Raw genomic sequence first — 20820 nt, 5'->3', positions numbered from 1 at the left:
GGGAACTTCCTCATATGGAGTCTGGGAAAGGGAGCTATGGGGTTAGTGGATACTATGAACATGTGGGCTCTTAGAAACCCTCTTGCTGAGGTCTCTTGCAGAGGAAGAAGGTACTGAAAGAAAACTGCTAAAGAAAGGACCTTGTGAAGAGCAAGAAAAGCTGTCATAGTAAATGTTTGGATCTTGCAACCCAAGAAAACCTGGTCCTGAGAAGGTGTCAAAACTGACTTTTTTGATTTAGAGTGAAACTGACACTGCAAAGAAGCATTGCGAATTCTATGTCCTACGCATGTGCAGAAGGAGCCTGAATGAGATCATCCAAGTAAGGAAAAATCTGAATGCCATGAAGTTTGCAAAAGGCTACTACAAGAGTTAGGCATTTGGTAAATACCCTCAGGGTGTAGAAAAACTAAATGGCAAAGCAGTGAATTGATAATGTAAGGAAGATATAGAGAACTGTAAAAACTGGAATATGGAGACAGCCATCCTTTAAGTCCAGAGAAACTAGAAAGCCCTGTAGTAGAAGCAGAGGGAATAGACTGAAGAGTCAACATTTTGAAAGAGGTAATGGTCAGAAATGTGTTGAGAAAGGAGAGGTCTCCAAGAACCTTTCTTCTTACAATGAAAAACATTCTGGAGTAGAAACTCTTGCCCCTGTGGCAAGGGGTACTGGCTGAATAGCATCTTGAACCAAGAGGTCCTGAAGAAGAGGCAACTAGCAAGGAGGTGGTTTAGTAATGCCTGAAAAGACAGAAAAGGACTTGCACACCATGTGGCAGCTGTTGTGAATTACAGACAGGACCCAGCTGAATGTTGTGATCTTCTGCCAAATAGGAAAGGACACAGACAACCTTTGAGATGGAGGAATCTGGCTGAAAGGAAAAGGATAGTCAAAGGCAAGCAGGCTTGTCCTGAAATGAAGGCTTTTGTCCCTTAGAGCCACGATTTGTTTTTTCAGAATAAAAACAATTCTGTATGCTTATGCACAAAGGGACCTACTTTAGAAGGATGGTTCCTTTGATATTTAGGAACAGGTGACAGAAAAAAATCTATTTAAGGCCTTGCATGACATTCCCCTTATCTTACAACACTTTAAACAGATCTGCAGCAGTAGAATCAAACAAATTCTGGATATCCAAAGGAGAATGTAATAATTTCTCCTTTCCATACTCTGGCAGGGATTGAAGCCTAAGCCGGGAATAACTCCTAGTGACTGACCTTGATGCAGCCACACCAGATGAAGCATTAGTAGCATTATAGCTACCCTTGAGAGTTTAGCTACTTCCGAAGCAGAACTAAGCAAAGACAGAGCTAAAGTTTTAGTACAAGCCTCAGGCATGTCAGCTAAAACACCCCCAGTTTGGAAAGAAGGGAAAGCACATACCTAGTCATATGCATCTGATAACTGATGGCCTTGTCAGATGGCAAGAGTTTTGAAGAAGAAAGCAGCTTTGTGGGCTTGTTAACACACAAAGAAATTACAGAAGGGGCTGATGAGAGACCCTTACACATAAACTTCTGCCCCTCAGTGACCTTATGGAAACTGTCCAGCTATTTAGAAGCAGGAGGCTGAAACTCATTGGCTTGAAAAGCAGATATGAAGGTATCTAGTAGAGCCTGGAGAACAGGAATCACCAAGGAAGATCTTGGGAAATCTTTTACATCTCAGACATTTGAGAGCTCTCCCACTTAACAAGTGCCATAATTTTGAGAAAAGTATACCCAAAAGAAAGTTATTCCACTGGGGAAAGAGTAGCCTTCTTATCAGATCCCAAAGCACGATGGGAATGAATCTGGGAACAATAAGCTAAAGACTCCACCCCAAAGTCCGAGTCTTCCATCATCATCATTAGAAGTCTCCCTAGTCCTTTTAGAGGAAGTAGAAGTTGAAGGAAACCCAAAAGAAGAACAAACTGACAAACTCTGAGGAAGCTTCAAAGCCATAAGGGCTTTAAACAAACCGCGAGTGAAATCTTGCCACTTCTTGTGGAGGTCCTTAGCAACAGGAGCTACATGCCTTGTCTGCGGTTTCCTTTTTTTTTTTTTTTTAAACAGGAACATCTACAATGACAAACCTCGGAGGTTCTGAACCTGAAATACCGCTACAAAGGAACCCAGTCTTTCTTCTCCTCACTAAAATTTGCAGAATCGCCCTAGGACCTTCAAAAAATTACCAGCCACGGTTCCCCCTTCCTGTCCTCAATGGACGACATCTAAGCCCCAGATGACATGAGAGTTGCATGTCCTTTATAGACCTCTAACAGGGTTATGACAGGGGGGCAAGTGTCAGAACCAGACTTTTCATGGTCCCAAACACAACAGAGATGTCCAGTAGATACCAGACAGCAGAAGTTTGTGGTCTAAATTTCTCTGGATTTCTTTTTTAAAGGCAGCTGGACGTCCAAGCAGAAAGATTCTGAAACTATGGTTCCTTGAGCAAGGTGTTTAATGCACTGGTTGTTAAGGTAAACTGGAGAGAGAGGAAAGATGTCTGCACTGTGTCTTAGGAATGAAGGCCTGGCAAACAGAACACTGCTTATGGTCATGCACTGCACCCAAACAGAGCATCTTGAAGTCTAGTACCTTGATATAAAGGTTTAAAAGAGCTGGAGACCAGTATCCGATCTAAATCTCTTTCCTTTTTTTGGTGTGTGGGGGGAGGGTGATGAGAAAGATCCTTGAATAAAAACCCTTGTCCTTTGAAAGGATCTGGAACAGGTTCTACAATCCTCTGACATGGCACATGGGAAAGTATGAGAGGAAAGAGGAGGGTCTGGTTTTGAAGATGAAGGGGAGCTCCTGAGTTTAGGAGAAAGAAGTCCCACAACCATCTGTATCCAACACCCAAGCATCTGATATGATCTAGATCCAAAGGGGAAGACAGAGAGACAGACTGCTTTGAAGATTTAGATGACAGCCATGGAGGGGAGGGGAAGGATTTTTAAGAAGAATAAGTCGGGCATTATTTTTTTGGCTTGTTCTTGACTCTGGGTAGCATTCCCCTCATCTTATTTCTTAGGTTTGCCTTGATACCATTTTTAAAAGTGTTGCTTAGCATCAGTTGGTTAAGGTTACATGAAAATGTTCTGTAAAAAGGACCAGGACTGGAGGGATAGTTCCTACTGTACTTAGGAATGGGAACCTGAAAAATGTGGAGTTTAATGTCCTGTGTAAGTTTGTCCCCTCAAACACTTTAAACACAGCAGCATCAAAAGAGCCAAACAGAACATTTTGTCAAGGGATGCATTGAGAATTTCTGCCTTGACATCCTCAGACAAATTCTGAGACTTGAGTTAGGCATACTTATGCATAACATTAGCTGTGGCTGCGGCTCTAGAAACACAGGAATATTTCAATGAATGCTTGGTGACACGAGTGACCAAAGAAGCTAAGTTAAATTAGGACACTTTAGCGTCTGAAGAAGAAGAGAAATCTGCCGCATCCTAGTCATTTCAGCAAAAAGATGCAAAGAGGTACTTTGTCCTATGAGCCTGACAGTTTACTGTCATAAAGGCAACAGCTGAAGACATATATATCTTCTTCCCCAACCTATCAAAAGCTCTTCCATCTTTATCTGAAGGGATTGGGTTTGAAGTAGTAAAACATTTAGATCCAGCTTCCTTGCCTAAGGAAATAAATGCTGGATCGGTCACAGGATTTGCAAAAAAGAGGTACTCATGGGACTCCCGACACCTTGTAAAGCCTACCTCTCTTCTTAGCAGCAGGGGGTTGACTGCTTCGTCAAGTACCAGCTGCATTAAAAGCATCCTCAAGTATTTATTACAGAGGAAATTACTGAAGGCTTAGGAGTATCAACCCATCAAAGCTTGTATTATCTGCTTTGGGTGTCAGAAATTTAACTTTCCTTCCACTGGAAGAGATCCTTTATCTAAGTAATAGTGTCTACAAATTAAATTTCCTATACAGCAGAATTAGACTACATATTTATTCTCCTCAGACTCTTGCTCTGGGAATCAGATATCTAAAAGGCATAGTCTAAACCAGTCTCTTTCAACTCAGTCTGGGAATCACTGCTAGAGGGAGCTGGAAATCTCTTTGTTTTTTACAAGGGTGAAGAGGCAGCCTGTAATAAACAAAATGCCTTAAAAGGTTCTTTACCAAAAGAATACCACCCTATTTAGACTTACATAGTCCCTGAATTCAGCATAAAGCATCAATTCATCAGTCGTACATGAGGGATAACATCTGGCCTTTGAGTCCAAGGACAATACAAGGGTCACAGTGGATACATCCCTTTGAAGGCTATGGGAGGGAAAGAAGAGGTGAAGCAGCAACCACTTCATTCATTCTTGTGGAAGTCTATCTTTGCCAGAGCCAGAGGGGGAACATTCTTAGTACCAGGGCTAGGTTCCTTTGCCAGTTTATTTAAAACTTTCAGTCTCTGGTTCTCAAGGAAATACTAATCATTTTACGGGTAAAGAAACGACAAATACTACAGGAGTTAGCCTCATGAACCCCCAAGACACTCTATCTGCATCTTTCTAAGGAATCTGTCTGCCACAAAGACACTTCCCTTTTCTTCCTAGACATAGGATATTACAACTTTCTTATATAAAAAAAGAAAAAGGATCTTGTTGGTGACTTTCCTATTTACCCAAAAGTTCAAAATCAAAGCTGGATGATGAACAACTGAAGACACTGTAAAGACAACATTTAACCAATACCTTCAACAGCAAAAAAGTTTTGAGTTTTTAATCATGTACGTCTGCTTTTATACTGGCACACACTTGTGCATTCTTCAGACTTACAATGAGGAAGGAGCCCAAAAGCTTTAGTATATGGGTTGGCTGCCCAATACTAGGCAGGACACATCCCATATAGCTTTATGCTGAAACAATGATGTAATATGAACATTTATTGATTTACTTGGCAAAACACAGGCAGCACCACTAGTGGCAGTTGAAGCAACTTTTATTATTGGCATCCATTAAACTCAAAATTAGCCTCTCAGCTAATACAACCAAGGAACTCTGATGCTTATGAGACTTAGTTCTAAACTGGCAGTAATAGAAAAAGCTTCTGATATAAACAATGAATGAAATCATGTGACAGATTCAGACCCAAGTTTGTTAAAAATATTAAAGCACTTTATGAATGTAACTGCTTTAAGGACAATGATTACTTACCCATGTAGCTGCCTCGTGTGCACCTGTACTTGCCAGTTCAATGCTTTTACACAAGATAGGTGGGTGGGTTATCTAGACTCACATGAATCTACAGTTCTCCTACTGCCAAAGTCTCTCTACTTTGCTATCTAACTAGATCTCTCTACTGCAAGTGCTTGCACTATAGTCAGTATAGTGCAATATATGTAACTACAGTAATATCTTTGCATGCAATTAATTTAATGTCCCCGTATCTATTCCAGCTGATTAAAAAGGTTGATTAAATAAGTATGCTAATGATATTAAAAACAGGAGTTATGGTTACAAGAAAGTCAGATGTTGCACAGGCTATTTGAATCTATGAATCTAATAAGTTGCTTTTATGTGCACTGGAATACTGCAGCTTTCTTTCTAGGTCTTTAGTGTAACAAGGCTCTGTTACAATGGACCAATCCAGATAACGAAGTAAGCAACAAAAAGCACACGTTTAAAACAAATAATAAAATTAATTATGTATTTCAAACCTTCTGCAACACATTTGTTATGCATTTCTGTTTGCTTCAATTGACTCACTAACAACCAAGTACTGATCCAGTGGCCCTTTAAAGTCAGGGAATATGTATCACTTTCCTCACTTTTACTTGGGGGCTGATATCTGGCCCCTGAACTAGCAAACATGTTTTTTCCTTCTCGGATGAAAGGATAAGGCAATGTAGCTTACTTCTAACGGTAGTCCACTTGACATGGAAAAAAGTATCAATAAGACAAAAAAAAAAAAAAACACTCATCCACGCAACATCATAAAACATGATGCACAATAATAAAAAAATACTCAGTAAATACAGATTCAACAAAGCACATTCATAAGAAAAACATATTATTCAAAAAAGCTCAAAAAGAAGTATATAGTTAAAAAAATAATGAAAACCATGAAGCATTAACAAACGATATTTCTCTTTTTTACTGATACTCCTCCCTACATGCCCCAAGAGAAATAATTTAATAATTAAAGAAATGACATCTAGAACTGTAAGACAGTAATACATCTACCTTTCCTCACTGAATGACAAACAATTGCACTACAGGTTAAAGGTTGATAATGTACAAAAAGTCTTCAAGCAGTTTTGAAAGAGTACATCCACAACTCAGTGAAAAAAATATTCAGGACTATAAATGAACTGGATGACTTGAATGCCTTTTTGAGGACAGGTCATTTGCACACAGCTTAAACCCAAAACCCATGCCACAATTTATTTTGAGATTGAGGCTCTTCTACAATTCACTTGGACCCCCCCCCCATTGAAGAAAGTACAGTTTTGTACCTACCATAAATGTAGATGTCCGATAGGTATGCATCTGCAGTCATAACATATGGGTTGTCCTGCCTCAGGCAGCCCTTCGGTCGGCCGGATCCCAAAGTCTGGGTCTGGCCTCGGCTGATGTCGCACTTTCCCCGACGTCAGAGCTTCTGGGGTATAAAGGCATCAGCCAACGCCATTTTCCTCAGTTTTTCTTGCCCCAGATGCCAGGTGCCCTCTAGGAAGGCTAAATTTGGATAAATGCTGATACGTTCAAAACATTTGCAAATTATATACATGTATAAACAAACAAATACACCATAATAGATTCCCCCAGCTAGCTGAAAGAGGGGTAAACACCCTAGGAATACCACAGAGGGGAAGGAGGGTGGGTAATCCTGACTGCAGATGCATACCTATCGGACATCTACATTTATGGTAGGTACAAAACTGTACTATGTCCTTCAAGGATGCATCTGCAGTCATAACATATGGGTAGAATACCATAGCCAATCTGGGGGAGGGGGTACTAAGAGAAGGATGGTGTAGTTAAGATCCCCTGCAGTACTGCAGTTGCAAACCCTGCTCGGGATCTGGAGTATAAAGGTAGACTGTAATGCTTGGCAAATGTATGCACGGAGCTCCAAGTAGCAGCTTCTAAAATGTCCTTGGTAGCCACCCCTCGTAGGAAAGCTGTAGTGGTGGCTGTGGCCCTTGTGGAGTGAGGCCTGATATTTTCAGGAACTGTCTTTCCATGAAAGGAGTAACAAAAGCGAATGCAATTTCCTACCATTTTGAAATTGTCTGTTTGGAAATTGCTCTTCCTTGCACTCCTGTTGCATATGCTACAAAAAGTTGGTCAGTTTTTCTGCTAGTTTTTGTTCTGTCCAAATAGTAGCGTAGTTGTCTGTGTATATCCAAGGTGTGCAAAAGTTTTTCCCCTTTGTTCTGTGGGTTAGGGAAGAACGTTGGTAAGTGAATAGCTTGGTTCAAGGATACCCTGGATACCACCTTTGGCATGAAAGTAGGATTGGTTCTTAGTGACACTCTATCCTGGTGAAAAATAAGAAAAGGCTGCACTGCCATTAATGCCTGTAACTCAGATACTCTTCTTGCTGAAGTGATTGCTAGAAGGAAAGCAGTTTTCCAAGATAAGAACTGTAGGTCTGCTGATGCTGCTGGTTCAAAGGGAGGTACAGTCAGTTTTTCCAGCACAAAATTGAGATCCCATGCAGGTAGAGGGGGTCTTCTTGGAGGTTTAACATTTTTGATCCCTCTCAAAAATTGTCTGAGAAGAGGGTGTGAGAAGATAGGTGGATCCATATTGTATTCTGCTGAAATTGCTGAAGCATGAATCTTAATGGAAGAATAAGACAGGCCATTGTGGAACAATTCTGCTAAGTATTCAAGGATGTGTGCTAGGTTTGCCACTGTGACATCTATGCCCTTTGATGTGCTCCAAATAAGAAATTTCTTCCATTTAGCTGAGTATGTCTTCCTTGTGGAAGGTCTGCGAGCCTCCAGGATAATGTCCTTCACCCTCTGAGACAAAACAGTTTGGTTGGGTTTTAAGGAATTTTCCAGGCAGTTAGCTGTAATGTTTTCAAGTTGGGATGCAGGGTCTTGAAATTGTTCTGCGTTAGAAGAAGAGGCCATTGAGGAAGAGGCCATGAATTTGCCTGAGACATGCTTCTCAGTAGTGGATACCAGTGTTGTCTTGGCCAGTCCGGAGCTATTAGTATCACTTTTGGCTGTTCCTCCCTGATCTTCAGTAGAACCTTGTACATCAATGGGAGAGGTGGAAAGGCATATACTGTTAAGGCATTCCAGCTGAAAGAGAGAGAGTCCACCCTCCATGCTTGTGGGTGGTATGTCCTTGAGCAGAATGTCTTCAGTTGGTGGTTGAATGGGGAGGCGAACAGATCTATCTCTGGCATTCCCCATGTCTTTGTTATAAGTTTGAAGATGTCTGGGTGCAGCATCCATTCGTGTGCATCCATGGTAGTTCTGCTTAAGCTGTCCGCCAGTGTATTTTCTTTTCCTGGTACGAATTTGGCCTGCAGTTGGATATTGAGAGTCAGGCATAGGTTCCACAGATTCATAGCCATCCGGCATAGAGGGTAGGAATGTGTGCCTCCCTGTTTGTTTATGTACCACATGACCGTGGTGTTGTCTGTCCTTATTAACAGATGTCCTTGTTGGAGGAAGGGTCTGAATGCCTCGATTGCATGCCTCACTGCCAGCATTTCCTTTTGGTTTATGTGCATGCTTAGCTGCCCTTGAGGCCATAGGCCTTGGATACGTTTGTCCTCCATGTGTGCTCCCCATCCTCGGTCTGAGGCATCCGTGGTGATGGTTTGGCTTGTTTTTGGTTTGTTGAAAGGCAACCCTCTGTTGGACTGGCAGGCCTGAGCCCACCATAGGAATTCCTTTTGAAGGCATGGAATGATTGGTATCATGGTTTCTAGACTGTGACTGTGTTGAGACCATAAATTCCTTGGGTACCATTGAAATTTCCTCATATGCAACCTGGCATGTGGGATTAAAATTATGCAGGATGCCATGTAACCCAGGGCCTGCAGGACTTTCCTTGCAGTAAGCTGAGTTTGTCTTGTCAGAATCATGAAGTAACCTGGAAGTTGTTTTTGTTTTCTTCTGTGAGAAAAGCCATCTGGGTGATTGTGTCCAGTTCCGCACCCAAAAAGGTTATCCTTTGGGATGGTACTAGTCTTGACTTTTGGATGTTGACTGTGTATCCCAAGGTCTGTAGCAGGTGTATGGCATAGGCCAAGTCCTTTAACAATTTTTGCTTGCTGTCCGCTTGTATTAGGCAGTCGTCCAGGTATGGATAAATTTGAATTCCCTGAAGTCTGCAGTGTGCAATTACTGATGCCAGGCATTTTGTGAATACTCTGGGTGCAGTAGATAAGCCAAAGGGCAATGCTGAGAATTGATAATGCTCTGATCCTGCAAGAAATCTGAGGTGCCTTTTGCAATCTGGTCGGATAGGGACATGCAGGTATGCCTCCTTGAGATCTAGAGTCACCAGCCAAGACTCCTTGCCCAACATGGGAAGAAGTTGCTGTAGGGTCAGCATTTTGAATTTTGGCACAACGAGATAAGTGTTCAGTGCGGACAGGTTGAGTATAGGCCTCCATTGGTTTTCTTTTCTTGGCACAAGGAATAGTCTGGAGTAAAATCCTTGGCCTTGTTCTGTAGATGGTACCCTTTCTATAGCCTTCATCTGAAGTAACTTGCTGATTTGTCTTAAAGCCTCTGCCTTCTGGTTTGGGGGAAGGTTTGGCATTCCGCTTCTTTTTGGCAAAGTATGGAAGTGAAACCTGTATCCTTTGTCTATTATTTGCAATGTCCATGTATCCTTTGTAATGCAATGCCAGTTTTTTGAGAATAAAGCCAGCTTTCCCCCCAAGGGTGCATCCAGTTGATCCCTGGTAGGCGGAATCAGAGTCAAGTCATTGTGTCTGTCCTGTAGTAGTTGTAGCTGTTGCACTACTCCTCTGGTTGGCAGGCTGCCACTGACGTACTCTGTAGGGGCCCTTGGATTGACCTCTGCCTCTAGGGCGCCTGTTTCTGCCTCTCTGTGCTCTGGAGGAGTCTGGAAAGGACCAATTCTTTGTAGGCCAGTTTCTACTGAACCTCGGTGGTTGAACTTGCAGGAAATCTTTAACTGTTTGCACAGATTTTGCTTTTTCTTCAACCTTCTTTAGAATCTCCTGTGTAGGGGAGCCAAATAAATGCTGTTTCTCCATTGGAGCATCGAGGAGTTTAGCCTTGACCTGGTCTGGCAAAGATTGCTCCTTCAGCCAGGCATGCCTACGAATTACTGCCCCAGTCATAGCTGATCTAAATGAAGCCTCCAGTGCATCATAGCCACATTTTAAGAAATGATTACTGACCTGTTGAGAGTTGTGTACCAAATCCTGAAGGGATTTACGGTCCAAGGGTTCAGGTGAAGAAAGTTTCTTATTTAGCTGATCTAATAAAAATGCTTGGTACTGTATCCTATGGAATTGACAGTTTAATGCCCTGGCAGAAGGAGTAGCAGATGTATAAACCTTTTTTCCCCATCTCTCTAATGCTCTAGACTCTCTTTCAGAGGGTAGGGGATTTTTGGCAGTAGCGGCTGCAACCCCTTTAGAGCCCTGAGAAATAGTTTCTGGGTCTGCAGCATGGGCTTTATACAGGTGAAAGTGAGAATCCGGGACCCTGTAATATCTGTCAGGTTTGGCAGGGGCCGGAGGAAGAGAATCAGGTGCAGCACTGACATCATTGTACACATCATCAATTACAGTTAGAACCGGAGGTATAGCTAAGGGCCTATGCTGGGGCAAATGCAAAAAGGTCCTTAATCTTTTTCTAGAATCAGAGAAATCCTGACCCTGCCATTGAAAGTGTTCTCTCATGGAGTGTAAAGTCTCCCCAAAGGAAAATTCTTCAGGGGGGGAGGCTGAAGGGATAGATTCTTCTGCATCTGAATCCTCATAAGGTGAGTAGACCCCTTCCTGGTGGTCTGACAAATCAGATCCATCCGTGGAGTAATCTGAGGAGTGAGGTTCAGAGGGGTCAGCCCTGGGCCTTTTGTCTGGAGGAGGCTGGGAGGCCCTGTCTGGGTGAGGTTGGGAACCCCTAATTAAGGAGATAAGGTCCTCAGCAAGACTGAGGATCTGAGAACTAGAGGAAGGCCTCTGGGATGGGGATTTGGCAGGCAAAGCTTTTGAAAGTTTGGCAGCTTTAGCCCTGGAGAAGGCCTTAATAGACATAGAAGCTGGGGGCCTAGCTGCCCCACATGCAGGAGTAGAAATGTCCAGAGGTATGGTGTCGGACAAATCCTGAACACTAGCTTCGGTAGGGAGTTCTGAAGCCGACTCAGCCGGGGCCTCTCTGACCTCGGTGGTCGGAGTCGGAGATATGGTTTTGGTAGTAGGAATAGCAGTGGACTCGGTTTCAGCCGAAACCGAGACACTCGCGGTAGGCCTAGCCGTGGTTTCAGCCGAAACCGCGGGCCGCGAGTGTCAGTCCTTTTCCTTGCGTTTTTTGACCATATGCGTAGTCGGAGTCTCCAACAGCATTTTATAAGCAAAATCGGTTCCAAAAAACTCCTCTGCAAACTCCGACCGACGTCTAAGAGTCCGTCGGTTGAAGGAGGCACAGGCTAAACAAGCTGATACGTCGTGGTCTGGGCCTAAGCAAGGAAGGCAGTAAGAATGGAAATCCTTATGAGGTATTTGTTTCCCACAAGTTAAACAATTATTTACTTTGTCTGACATCGGCTGAGGCAAGAAAGAGTCCCCAACGGGGTACTTAGCTTTTTTCGAAGTCTTCGGTAGCTGAAATCTCTGGATCTGACCGACCGGCACTTGCGAACAGCTTCTGCTTCAGGCACCACGCGGCAAGAAAGACTGAGGAAAATGGCGTCGGCTGATGCCTTTATACCCCAGAAGCTCTGACGTCGGGGAAAGTGCGACATCAGCTGAGGCCAGACCCAGACTTTGGAATCCGGCCGACCGAAGGGCTGCCTGAGGCAGGACAACCCATATGTTATGACTGCAGATGCATCCTTGAAGGACATCAATATGTTACAGTGCAGTGGCTGCAATACACTATGTAATGATACCCAGCACATTATTACTTAGCATGTAAAGTATAAAAAGTACAGTTTTGTACCTACCATAAATGTAGATGTTCGAGTATATACACTGCTGCAGTCATTACACTTGGGTTATCCTGCCGTCAGGCAGTCCCTCAGTTGGCCGGAGTTCCAAAGTCTTGGTCAGGCGTCGGTTGCTGTCGCTTCTTCCCTGACGTCAGTAAGACAGAGTTATATAAGATGCAGCCAAAGCCATTTTTTTCAGGTTTTCTTGCCCTAGATGTCAGGTGCCCCCAAAAAGGTATGCAATGCAAATTGCTAATAAAACATACATAAGAAAAGCAATCAAAAACTTTCAGTTACCAGCAAATACTCCCCATACGTAGTAAAGGATAGAAGACTTAGGTACGTACCAGCAAGTAAGAGGGGAAGGAGGGAGGGTAACCTGGACTGCAGCAGTGTATACACACGAACATCTACATTTATGGTAGGTACAAAACTGTACTATGTTCGTGTTACACTGCTGCAGTCATTACACTTGGGTAGAATCCCAAACCTGAGGTAGGGTGGCTGGTTCTATAAGGCATTAGGGGTGGCTATAAGGCCCTGCAGCACTGCAGTGGCAAAGCCAGCTCTGGATTTAGAGTAAAGAGGCAGATGGTAATGCTTGGTGAAGGTATGTACAGAACTCCAATGTCCTTGGTAGGTACTCCTCTGAGGTAGGCAGTTGAAGTGGCTGTTGCCCTGGTGGAATGAGACCTAATGCTGTTAGGTACAGTTTTCCCATGGTGTGTATAGCAGAAATGTATACAGTGTCCTATCCATTTTGAAATGGTCTGTTTTGAAATGGCTTTTCCCTGTGCTCCTGCAGCATATGCTATCAACAATTGCTCAGTTTTTCTGAAAGCTTTGGTTTTGTCCAAGTAGAACTGCCTGTGTATGTCCAAAGAATGCAGAAGTCTCTCCCCTTTATTCTGTGGATTTGGATAAAAAGTTGGCAAGTGAATAGTTTGGTTTAGAGCCACACTTGATACCACCTTTGGCATAAAAGTTCTTAAAGACACCCTGCCTTGGTGGAAAATGATGAAAGGTTCCACTGCCATTAGCGCCTGTAATTCTGAAACTCTTCGTGCTGAGGTTATTGCCAGGAGTAGAGCAGTTTTCCAAGAGACATATTTTAAATCTGCTGTGTTAGCTGGCTCAAAAGGAGGTAAAGTTAATTTTTCCAACACGAAGTTGAGGTCCCAAGTTGGAGTTGGTGTTCTATGGGGCGGTCTTATGTTTTTAGCCCCTCTGAGGTACTGTTTCAGCAAAGGATTAGAAAAAATTGGTGGGTCCGTGTTGCAATGAGCAGAGATGGCAGAGGCGTGGATCTTGATGGATGAAAAGGAGAGGCCTTTGTCCAGCATCTCAGTTAAATATTGTAGTATCTGAGGAACATTTGGGACAAGATGGTCAAGGCTGTGAGCCTGGTTCCAGGCACAGAATCTCTTCCATTTATCCGAATAGGCTTTCCTGGTGCTAGGCCTTCTGGCCTCCAGAATGACATCCATAACAGCATTGGAGAGAGGCATTACTTGCTTGACTAAGGACTCTGCCATGCAGCCAGGTTTAAAGTCTTTAGCTGGCTGTGAAGTATCTGATTGTTGTGTTGATTCAGAAGATGTGGGATTGGAGGCAAAATCCAGGGTGGACCTTATGCTAAGTTCTTTAAGATTGGGTACCAGTGCTGGCGTGGCCAGTCTGGGGCAATCAGGATCATCTTTGGCTTTTCTTGCCTGGCTTTTATGAGTACCTTTGGAAGGAGAGGTAGTGGTGGGAAAGCATATACTTGTAGGTTTTTCCAGCTGAATGAGAGGGCATCCACTTTCCATGCTTGTGGGTGGTAAGTCCTTGTGCAGAATTTCTGTAGCTGGCAGTTCATTGGGGATGCAAACAGATCTATGTCTGGGCTCCACCATTTTTGTGTTATCATTCTCAATATTTGTGGATGTAATTTCCACTTGTGCGGATCCATGATGTTTCTGCTTAAGTCGTCTGCCAGTGTGTTTTTCTCTCCTGGCAGGAATTGTGTTTGCAGATGAACTTGACAGGTTAGAGCTGTGTTCCACAAGGTCACAGCTTGTCTGCAGAAGGGATAAGAATGAGTGTCCCCTTGCTTGTTTATGTACCACATAACTGTGGTGTTGTCTGTCTTTAGTAGTAGTTGTCCTGGATGCAGAAGGTCCTTGAAAGCTATAAGGGCATTTTGTACAGCTAGCATCTCTTTTTGATTGATGTGAAGATGCTTTTGTTCTGCGGGCCACTTGCCCTGAATACATTTTCCTGCCATGTGTGCTCCCCAGGCGTAATCCGATGCATCGGTTGTCAGTGTTTGCCTGGCTGTGGGTTGAGTGAAAGGCTGTCCCTTGTTGAGGTGACAAGCTTGAGCCCACCATCGAAACTCCTGTTGAAGGCAAGGAATTAGTGGTATTACTGTTTCCAAAATTTGACAGTGTTGAGACCAGACACTCTTTAGGTACCATTGTAGTTTCCTCATATGCAGTCTGGCATATGGAATTAGTAGTATGCAAGATGCCATGTAACCCAAGGCCTGCAGAATTTTTCTTGCAGGGAGTTGGGTCTTTGTTGTCAACAATTGAAAATATTGAATCAGTTGTCCTTGCTTGTCTGGCGTGAGATAAGCCATCTGGGCCGTTGTATTCAAGCTGGCACCCAGGAATACTCTTGTGAGGACACTAGTTTTGACTTATTTTCGTTTACTGTGTACCCTAGGCAACTTAATAACTTTTTTACAAATGCCAGATGCTTTAGAAGAATGTCCTTGCTCTCTGCTTGAATCAGGCAGTCGTCCAGGTACGGATAAATTTGAATTCCTTTCTGTCTGCAAAATGCAATTACTGGTGCCAGGCACTTTGTGAAGACCCTGGGCACAGTGGATAAGCCAAAGGACAGTGCAGAGAATTGGTAGTGCATTGAAACAGCTATGAATCTGAGGTATCTTCTGCAGTTTTGTCTGACAGGGACACGCAGGTATGCCTCCTTGAGGTCCAAAGTTACAAGCCAAGCTTTCTTGCCCAGCATGGGAAGAAGCTGCTGTAGTGTCAACATTTTGAATTTTGGAACATCCAGGTAAGTGTTTAGAGAAGAAAGATACAGAATGGGCCTCCAGGCTTTGTCCTTTCTGGGAACCAGAAAGAGCCTTGACTAAAATCCTTGTCCTTGCTCCTGTGTTGGAACCTTTTGAATAGCTCTCATGTCCATGAGTGCTGTAATTTGTCTTCGAGCCTCTGCCCATTGATTTGGTGGCAGATTTGGCATTCCGTTTAATCTTGGCAGAGTGTGAAAGTGGAACCTGTAACCTTGAGATACAATGTTGAGAACCCATTTGTCTTTGGTGATCATATGACAATTGTGACAGAAAAGTGCCAGTTTTCCTCCCAAGGGGGCTGCCAAGAGAGAACTGTTTGGCAGCTGTGGTGGGAAGTCATTGGGGCTGTTTTTTATAAGGTTGGGGCCAGTCTTCCCCTTCTTCCTGAGTTGATGCACCCCATTGTCGAGGCCTGTAAGGACCTTGTGGTTGACCTCTACCTCTTTGACGTCTGTATCTGCCCCTTTGAGGTCTGTCTGTAACTGGAAAGGACCAATTTTTTGTCGGCCAATTTCTGCTAAATCGAGGAGGCTGAACCGTTTGCATAGATTTTGCCTTATCCTCCATTTTCTTTAATACCTCTTCTGCCTTAACTCCAAATAACACATCCTGCTGCAAAGGTGCAGCCAATAATTTTGCTTTAACATGATCTGGTAACGTATGTTCTTTTAACCAAGCATGTCTTCTAATGACAAATCCTGTAACTGCTGCTCTACAGGAGGCCTCTAATGAATCAAAACCACACTGTAAAGGATGTTTTCCCACTTGTTCAGCTGCATGCAATAAATCCTGAATTTCCTTATAATTAGGAGGATCCGAGTTTGGAAGCATTTTATGTTCAACTGAGACGTCAAATATTGCTGATATTTTAGCATGTGAAACTGGCAATTTAAGGCCCTCATTGCTAAAGTTGCAGATGTATATACTTTCTTCCCTCATCTGTCTAATGCTCTGGGATCTCTGTCAGAGGGGACTGGATTCTTTGCTGAAGAGGCCTTTACCCCTTTGGGGCCCTGAGAAATAGTTTCAGGGTTAGCAACAGGGCTTTTATAAAGAAATTTGTGAAAGTCAGGGACTCTGTAGTATCTGTCTGGCTTAACTGGAGCAGGAGGTAAAGAATCAGGATTTAAACTGGATTCAGTATACACATCATCCACAATATCTAACACTGGCGGAATAGCAAGGGGTCTGTGTTGAGGTAATAAAAGGAAATCTCTGAGCCTTTTCTTGGATTCTGAGTAATCCTGGCCCTCCCAATGGAAATGCTCCCTCATGGTATGTAAGGTTTACCCAAAGGAGTAGTCCTCAGGCGGAGAGGCTGAAGGAATTGATTCCTCAGCATCAGAATCCTCATAAGGGGGTAAAGAGTATCCTAGGTATGAGGATGAATCTGAAGGGATGGATACCTGGTCGGATGAGTCATAGTCTGCATCCTGTCTAGGCCTTTTATCAGGAGGGGGATGGGACCCCCAGATCAGAGTGATCAAGTCTTCGGCCATTTTGAGCATTTGTTTCTTAGGCATGGTGGCCTGTCCTAGTGAATGCTGAATTTGTTTCTTTGTTTTTAAAGGAGGTTTAGACTTAGCAGAAGATTTAATGGTTAACTGAGTAGGTCTGAAAACACCCTCTGAAGCTACGGGTTGTTCAGCTACTCCAGATCCCTCTGAAGGGTTAGTCTCGGTAGGCTGAAAATCTGGTGCGTCGAAGGCCCAGCCATCTCCACGTGGGAGTCAGAGGTGGCCTGTGGTTCTAAAGAAGCGGTTGTCAGGGGCTGCGAAGGCGCCTCATTGAAACCGGAGAACCGGCGACTGGCTTAGAAGAGGCTTTGTCATCAGTTTTGGGCCTCGGATGCCTGTCCTTGTCTTTGCGGTTTTTATGTATTCTGGTCGTCTGTAGTTCTGACGGCATAGTGTAATTTTATGCCAAAATAATGTCGGGCAAAATCAAACCGATGTTTAATAGTGCGCTTGTTAAACCTACCACAAAACCGACAACCTGTGACATCGTGGTCTGGGCCTAGGCATGAGATAAAATAAGAATGGAAATCCTTATGAGGTATTTGCTTCCCACAAGGAATACAGTTATTAACTTTTACTGACATCGGTCTGAGGCAAGAAAAAGTTTTCCCAATGGGGTTCTTAGCTTTGTAGAAGACTTCGGTTCTGGATTCGGAATGAAAATCTCAGGAGTTGGCCGACCAGCACTTGCGAACTGCTTTTGCTTCGGGCACCGCGCGGCAAGAAAGACTGAAGAAAATGGCGTTGGCTGCATGTTATACCCCTGTCGCACTGACGTCAAGGAAAAAGCAACAGACGCCGGACCAAGACTTTGGAACTCAGGCCGACTGAGGGATCGCCTGACGGCAGGATAACCCAAGTGTAATGACTGCAGCAATGTAACACGATGAACATCTACAACTAAACCTTTCTACGATACTGCACAACTGCTGATGAACTAATACAGGTAGGTTAGGAGCATTAGAAATGTTCAAAACTATAGAAGCCAATAAATGTAGAAAAATCAAAAGTTAGAGAAACTTTGGATATGGTTTAGGTTTGTGAAGCCTAGCTCAATGATGCATAACATTAGGTGGAAAAATTAGAGAACAGTTTGAAAATTGAAAAAAATATATATTTTTATATACATTCATGGGCAACAAGGCCCCCATATCCTCCACGGCAGTGGCTATGCCCCTTGTATCCCATTTTATTAATTATTCTAGCACAAAGTCATACTAATGGAACAGAATGCAACTCCTCCTGCTAAACTGAAAGAAATTCCTGGCCTAACACAAGTCTTCTCAGGCAGGCTCAATAAAAAAAAAAAATAAAAATATCCAGAAGTTTCTATCAAACAAATGGGCACTACAGACTCTACCCCAATTCTGTCATGAATGGACTCCAACTGAATCATTCGACAAAATGTGTGGTTTATTTAAAAAATATTGCCTCACATGAGTTGTATCAAATGTTATAAAAATATAAGGACAATGTTAAATAAAAATGGCACAGCCTCACCCAGTCCACCAGGTCCAGCTAAAAGGAACTCCTCCCTGCCAATCCTTCTTATGATAGGGCGCTTCTCCTCACTGTTGTATGGGAAGAGGTCCTGGGAAGCACCGGTGCTGTAATTCATTGTAATGTACTGTGTAGTTAGTGCTATACAAAGAAAGTAACCGTCTAAAGTCACAGCAAAAGGCTGTTCTGGAGTACAAACTTCCTTAACAATTTGTACTCTGTCTTCATAAACCATATATATTTGGATTGTTCGTCTCTTAACTGAAATAATGCAAACTTCCACACAGAAAGGGTCTCCACTAACAGGATTCTGATTTACAGTAAATGTAACTGCCCCTTTAATTTTTGCTCCAGTAGGAACTGGCTCAAGGTTCAACATATTAGTTAGAGTTATAGTATTGTCACACAACACCATTAATCGACTAAGTGCAGAAGCAGCTCTAAGTTCATTAACGGGCTTTTTCAGTCCAAGATGTCTGCACAGTTGTTTGGTAACAGAAAATGTAAGCTTTCCTGTTGTAGATATCTTTTCAGCAAGTAAAAAATGATATATGTAGCAGTCACTAGATCCAATGAAAAGATTCTTCCCACAGCATTCTATACATTCAATGTTTATTCGTACTCTGTCTCCCATAAGCAGTTCACAATCAACAGCTGGAATAAGTTCAAAGGCTTTGACACTCATCGTGTCTTCCAAATAATCTGCTAAAAAGAAAAGAAAAGAAATTATTGTCCTACACTTATGATAGTCATAGAAGATATCAACATAGTTACAACATTGCTCACAGTCTTGGCAAACAAGTTCAGCTACATTCATTTCTGGTCTGGGAAAATAAGATAAACATATACAAAGTTCTGTGCGACACTCACTCTGATCTTGAAGACTATCCTCTGGACAGGGAAGGCAACCTTGAAATGATCTTGTTCCCACTGTCAGCTTTTTTTTCTGGCAAATGAGGCCCACTGCTGTGAGCAGTGACCTAAGCTAAGTGATCGCACCCTTTCCCTCCAGCAACTCTTGACCATTATCTTACAATAAAAACTCTTCTCACAAGAAGCAAATTCCTTCAAGGTACTTATTAGCTGTAGAGTTCTGCAGGCTAAAATGGTCTATACATAGCAAGTGGATGAAGTGCTTCCAATCAAAGAAGGCTGGAAGAGGAAGATAATTTGCCTATTGCCAAAGAACTGTCTCAAAGATGCTGTGATAACAGTAAGTATTCCACAAGTTATCACTTGCCTTAAGATGCTCTGAAAACAAGTGATACCCTATGACTATAGCTCCAAACATCACTTGCAAAGGTGGGTACTTAGGTGGTAGAAACTAAATAATAATATGTTAAACCAGTCCCAAAAAGCTAAAAAATTAGATGCCTGGCATTCTTAAGATGGTGGGTGGCTAACTAACTAGAGCTCTCCCAGTGAGAAACCGGAGAACTTCTTAGACATCTGGTTAAATTTAGGCATTTGGGAGACATTCAGCTACTATCTAGCAGACACACTGTTTGAATGTCAGCAAATGGAAAATATAAATTTCAACAAAAAAAAAAAAAACTTCTGGATTAGAAGAATCTCAACGATGATCAGCAGGAAGCAGACCTATGTGCAGCATCAATACAGGAGATAGCTTAAAGTAAACCAGAGAGAAAGATCACATGCACTTGGAAATGTTTACAATCAGTGGGACACTGGAAGACTATACATGACCAAATGAAAAACAGTTAGAAAAAAATAGAAATATTAAATAGTCAATCTGATGAACTGCTAGAACTGAAGAGGTCATACATGGAAATGAAGAAAGAATGACAGAGACTGAGGCATTAAAAGAAGAAATCTTTCAAAGCACAGTAGGTGTGGAGGACAGGGTATGAAGATGAAGAAAGTGAACTGCATTAACTTTATACAAGCACAAATAAGTAAATGAACTGGTGTTCCACAGGAGGATATATGTTAATCTAGAGTTAACATCACATATATACTCCTAAATTTAACCTCCAGAAAGAAGCAGAGACCCATACTTGTTAAAATGCAGTCATACTAGCAGAATATGATTATGACAAAACTATGTCAAAAAGGAAAAGTATTTAACAATGGTGATGGCAGTGTATTTGTGGAAAAGGAATACTCACTTTACACTAGACAAAAATGGAGCAAGTTTATTCCGGTCATTGTCAGAAAAGTCAGGTACTAACAATAAAGGATGTAGAAGGCAACATATATACTAGAAACAAACAAATAATGGAAGGATTTAAAGGACTGTATGGTAAAATATTCAGAAAATGGGAAAGAGTTGAAGATATGGAAAGACCCTATCCTGAGGAAAGAAAAGTAGAAATAAAAAGTGATGGCAGGGATTATGCAAATGATAGGTGGTAAGGAAGGAGGGAGCCTGACGACTTCCTCAATGATTTTTCAACATAGTGAGACTGCAGGTGGTTGCGTTAACAGCATTATGAAATTAGGGAGGGAAGCTGCTGACCTCAATGACTGAAGCAGTTACTGTTGTAATTCCTAAGGGGAAAGGAGATCCAAAGGATCCACTGATCTTTTGCCAATATCATTAGGTAATGTCAGTGGCAGTCCGTCTCCCCAGTTATAGGGCAGGTTGGAAAAAACTTCT

At 42.6% G+C, this 20820-nt stretch overlaps 1 protein-coding gene across 1 annotated transcript in view; it reads right to left on the bottom strand.

Moving 5' to 3' along the window:
• TGFBRAP1 (transforming growth factor beta receptor associated protein 1) overlaps positions 1-18905 on the bottom strand; it is a 1222189-nt gene extending 1203284 nt beyond the window's left edge. The window contains exon 1 of the mRNA XM_044070999.1: positions 18201-18905. Coding sequence (XP_043926934.1) covers positions 18201-18885 — 685 coding nt within the window. The 5' untranslated portion in view covers positions 18886-18905. The remainder of the gene's footprint in view (positions 1-18200) is intronic.
• Between the last annotated feature and the right edge of the window lie 1915 nt (positions 18906-20820).

The sequence above is a fragment of the Protopterus annectens genome, chromosome 5.part0 (assembly GCF_019279795.1).
Source record: "Protopterus annectens isolate FY-2018-M chromosome 5.part0, PAN1.0, whole genome shotgun sequence".
Taxonomy (NCBI): Eukaryota; Metazoa; Chordata; order Ceratodontiformes; family Protopteridae; genus Protopterus; species Protopterus annectens.
This window is presented reverse-complemented; position numbering and strand designations above follow the sequence as displayed.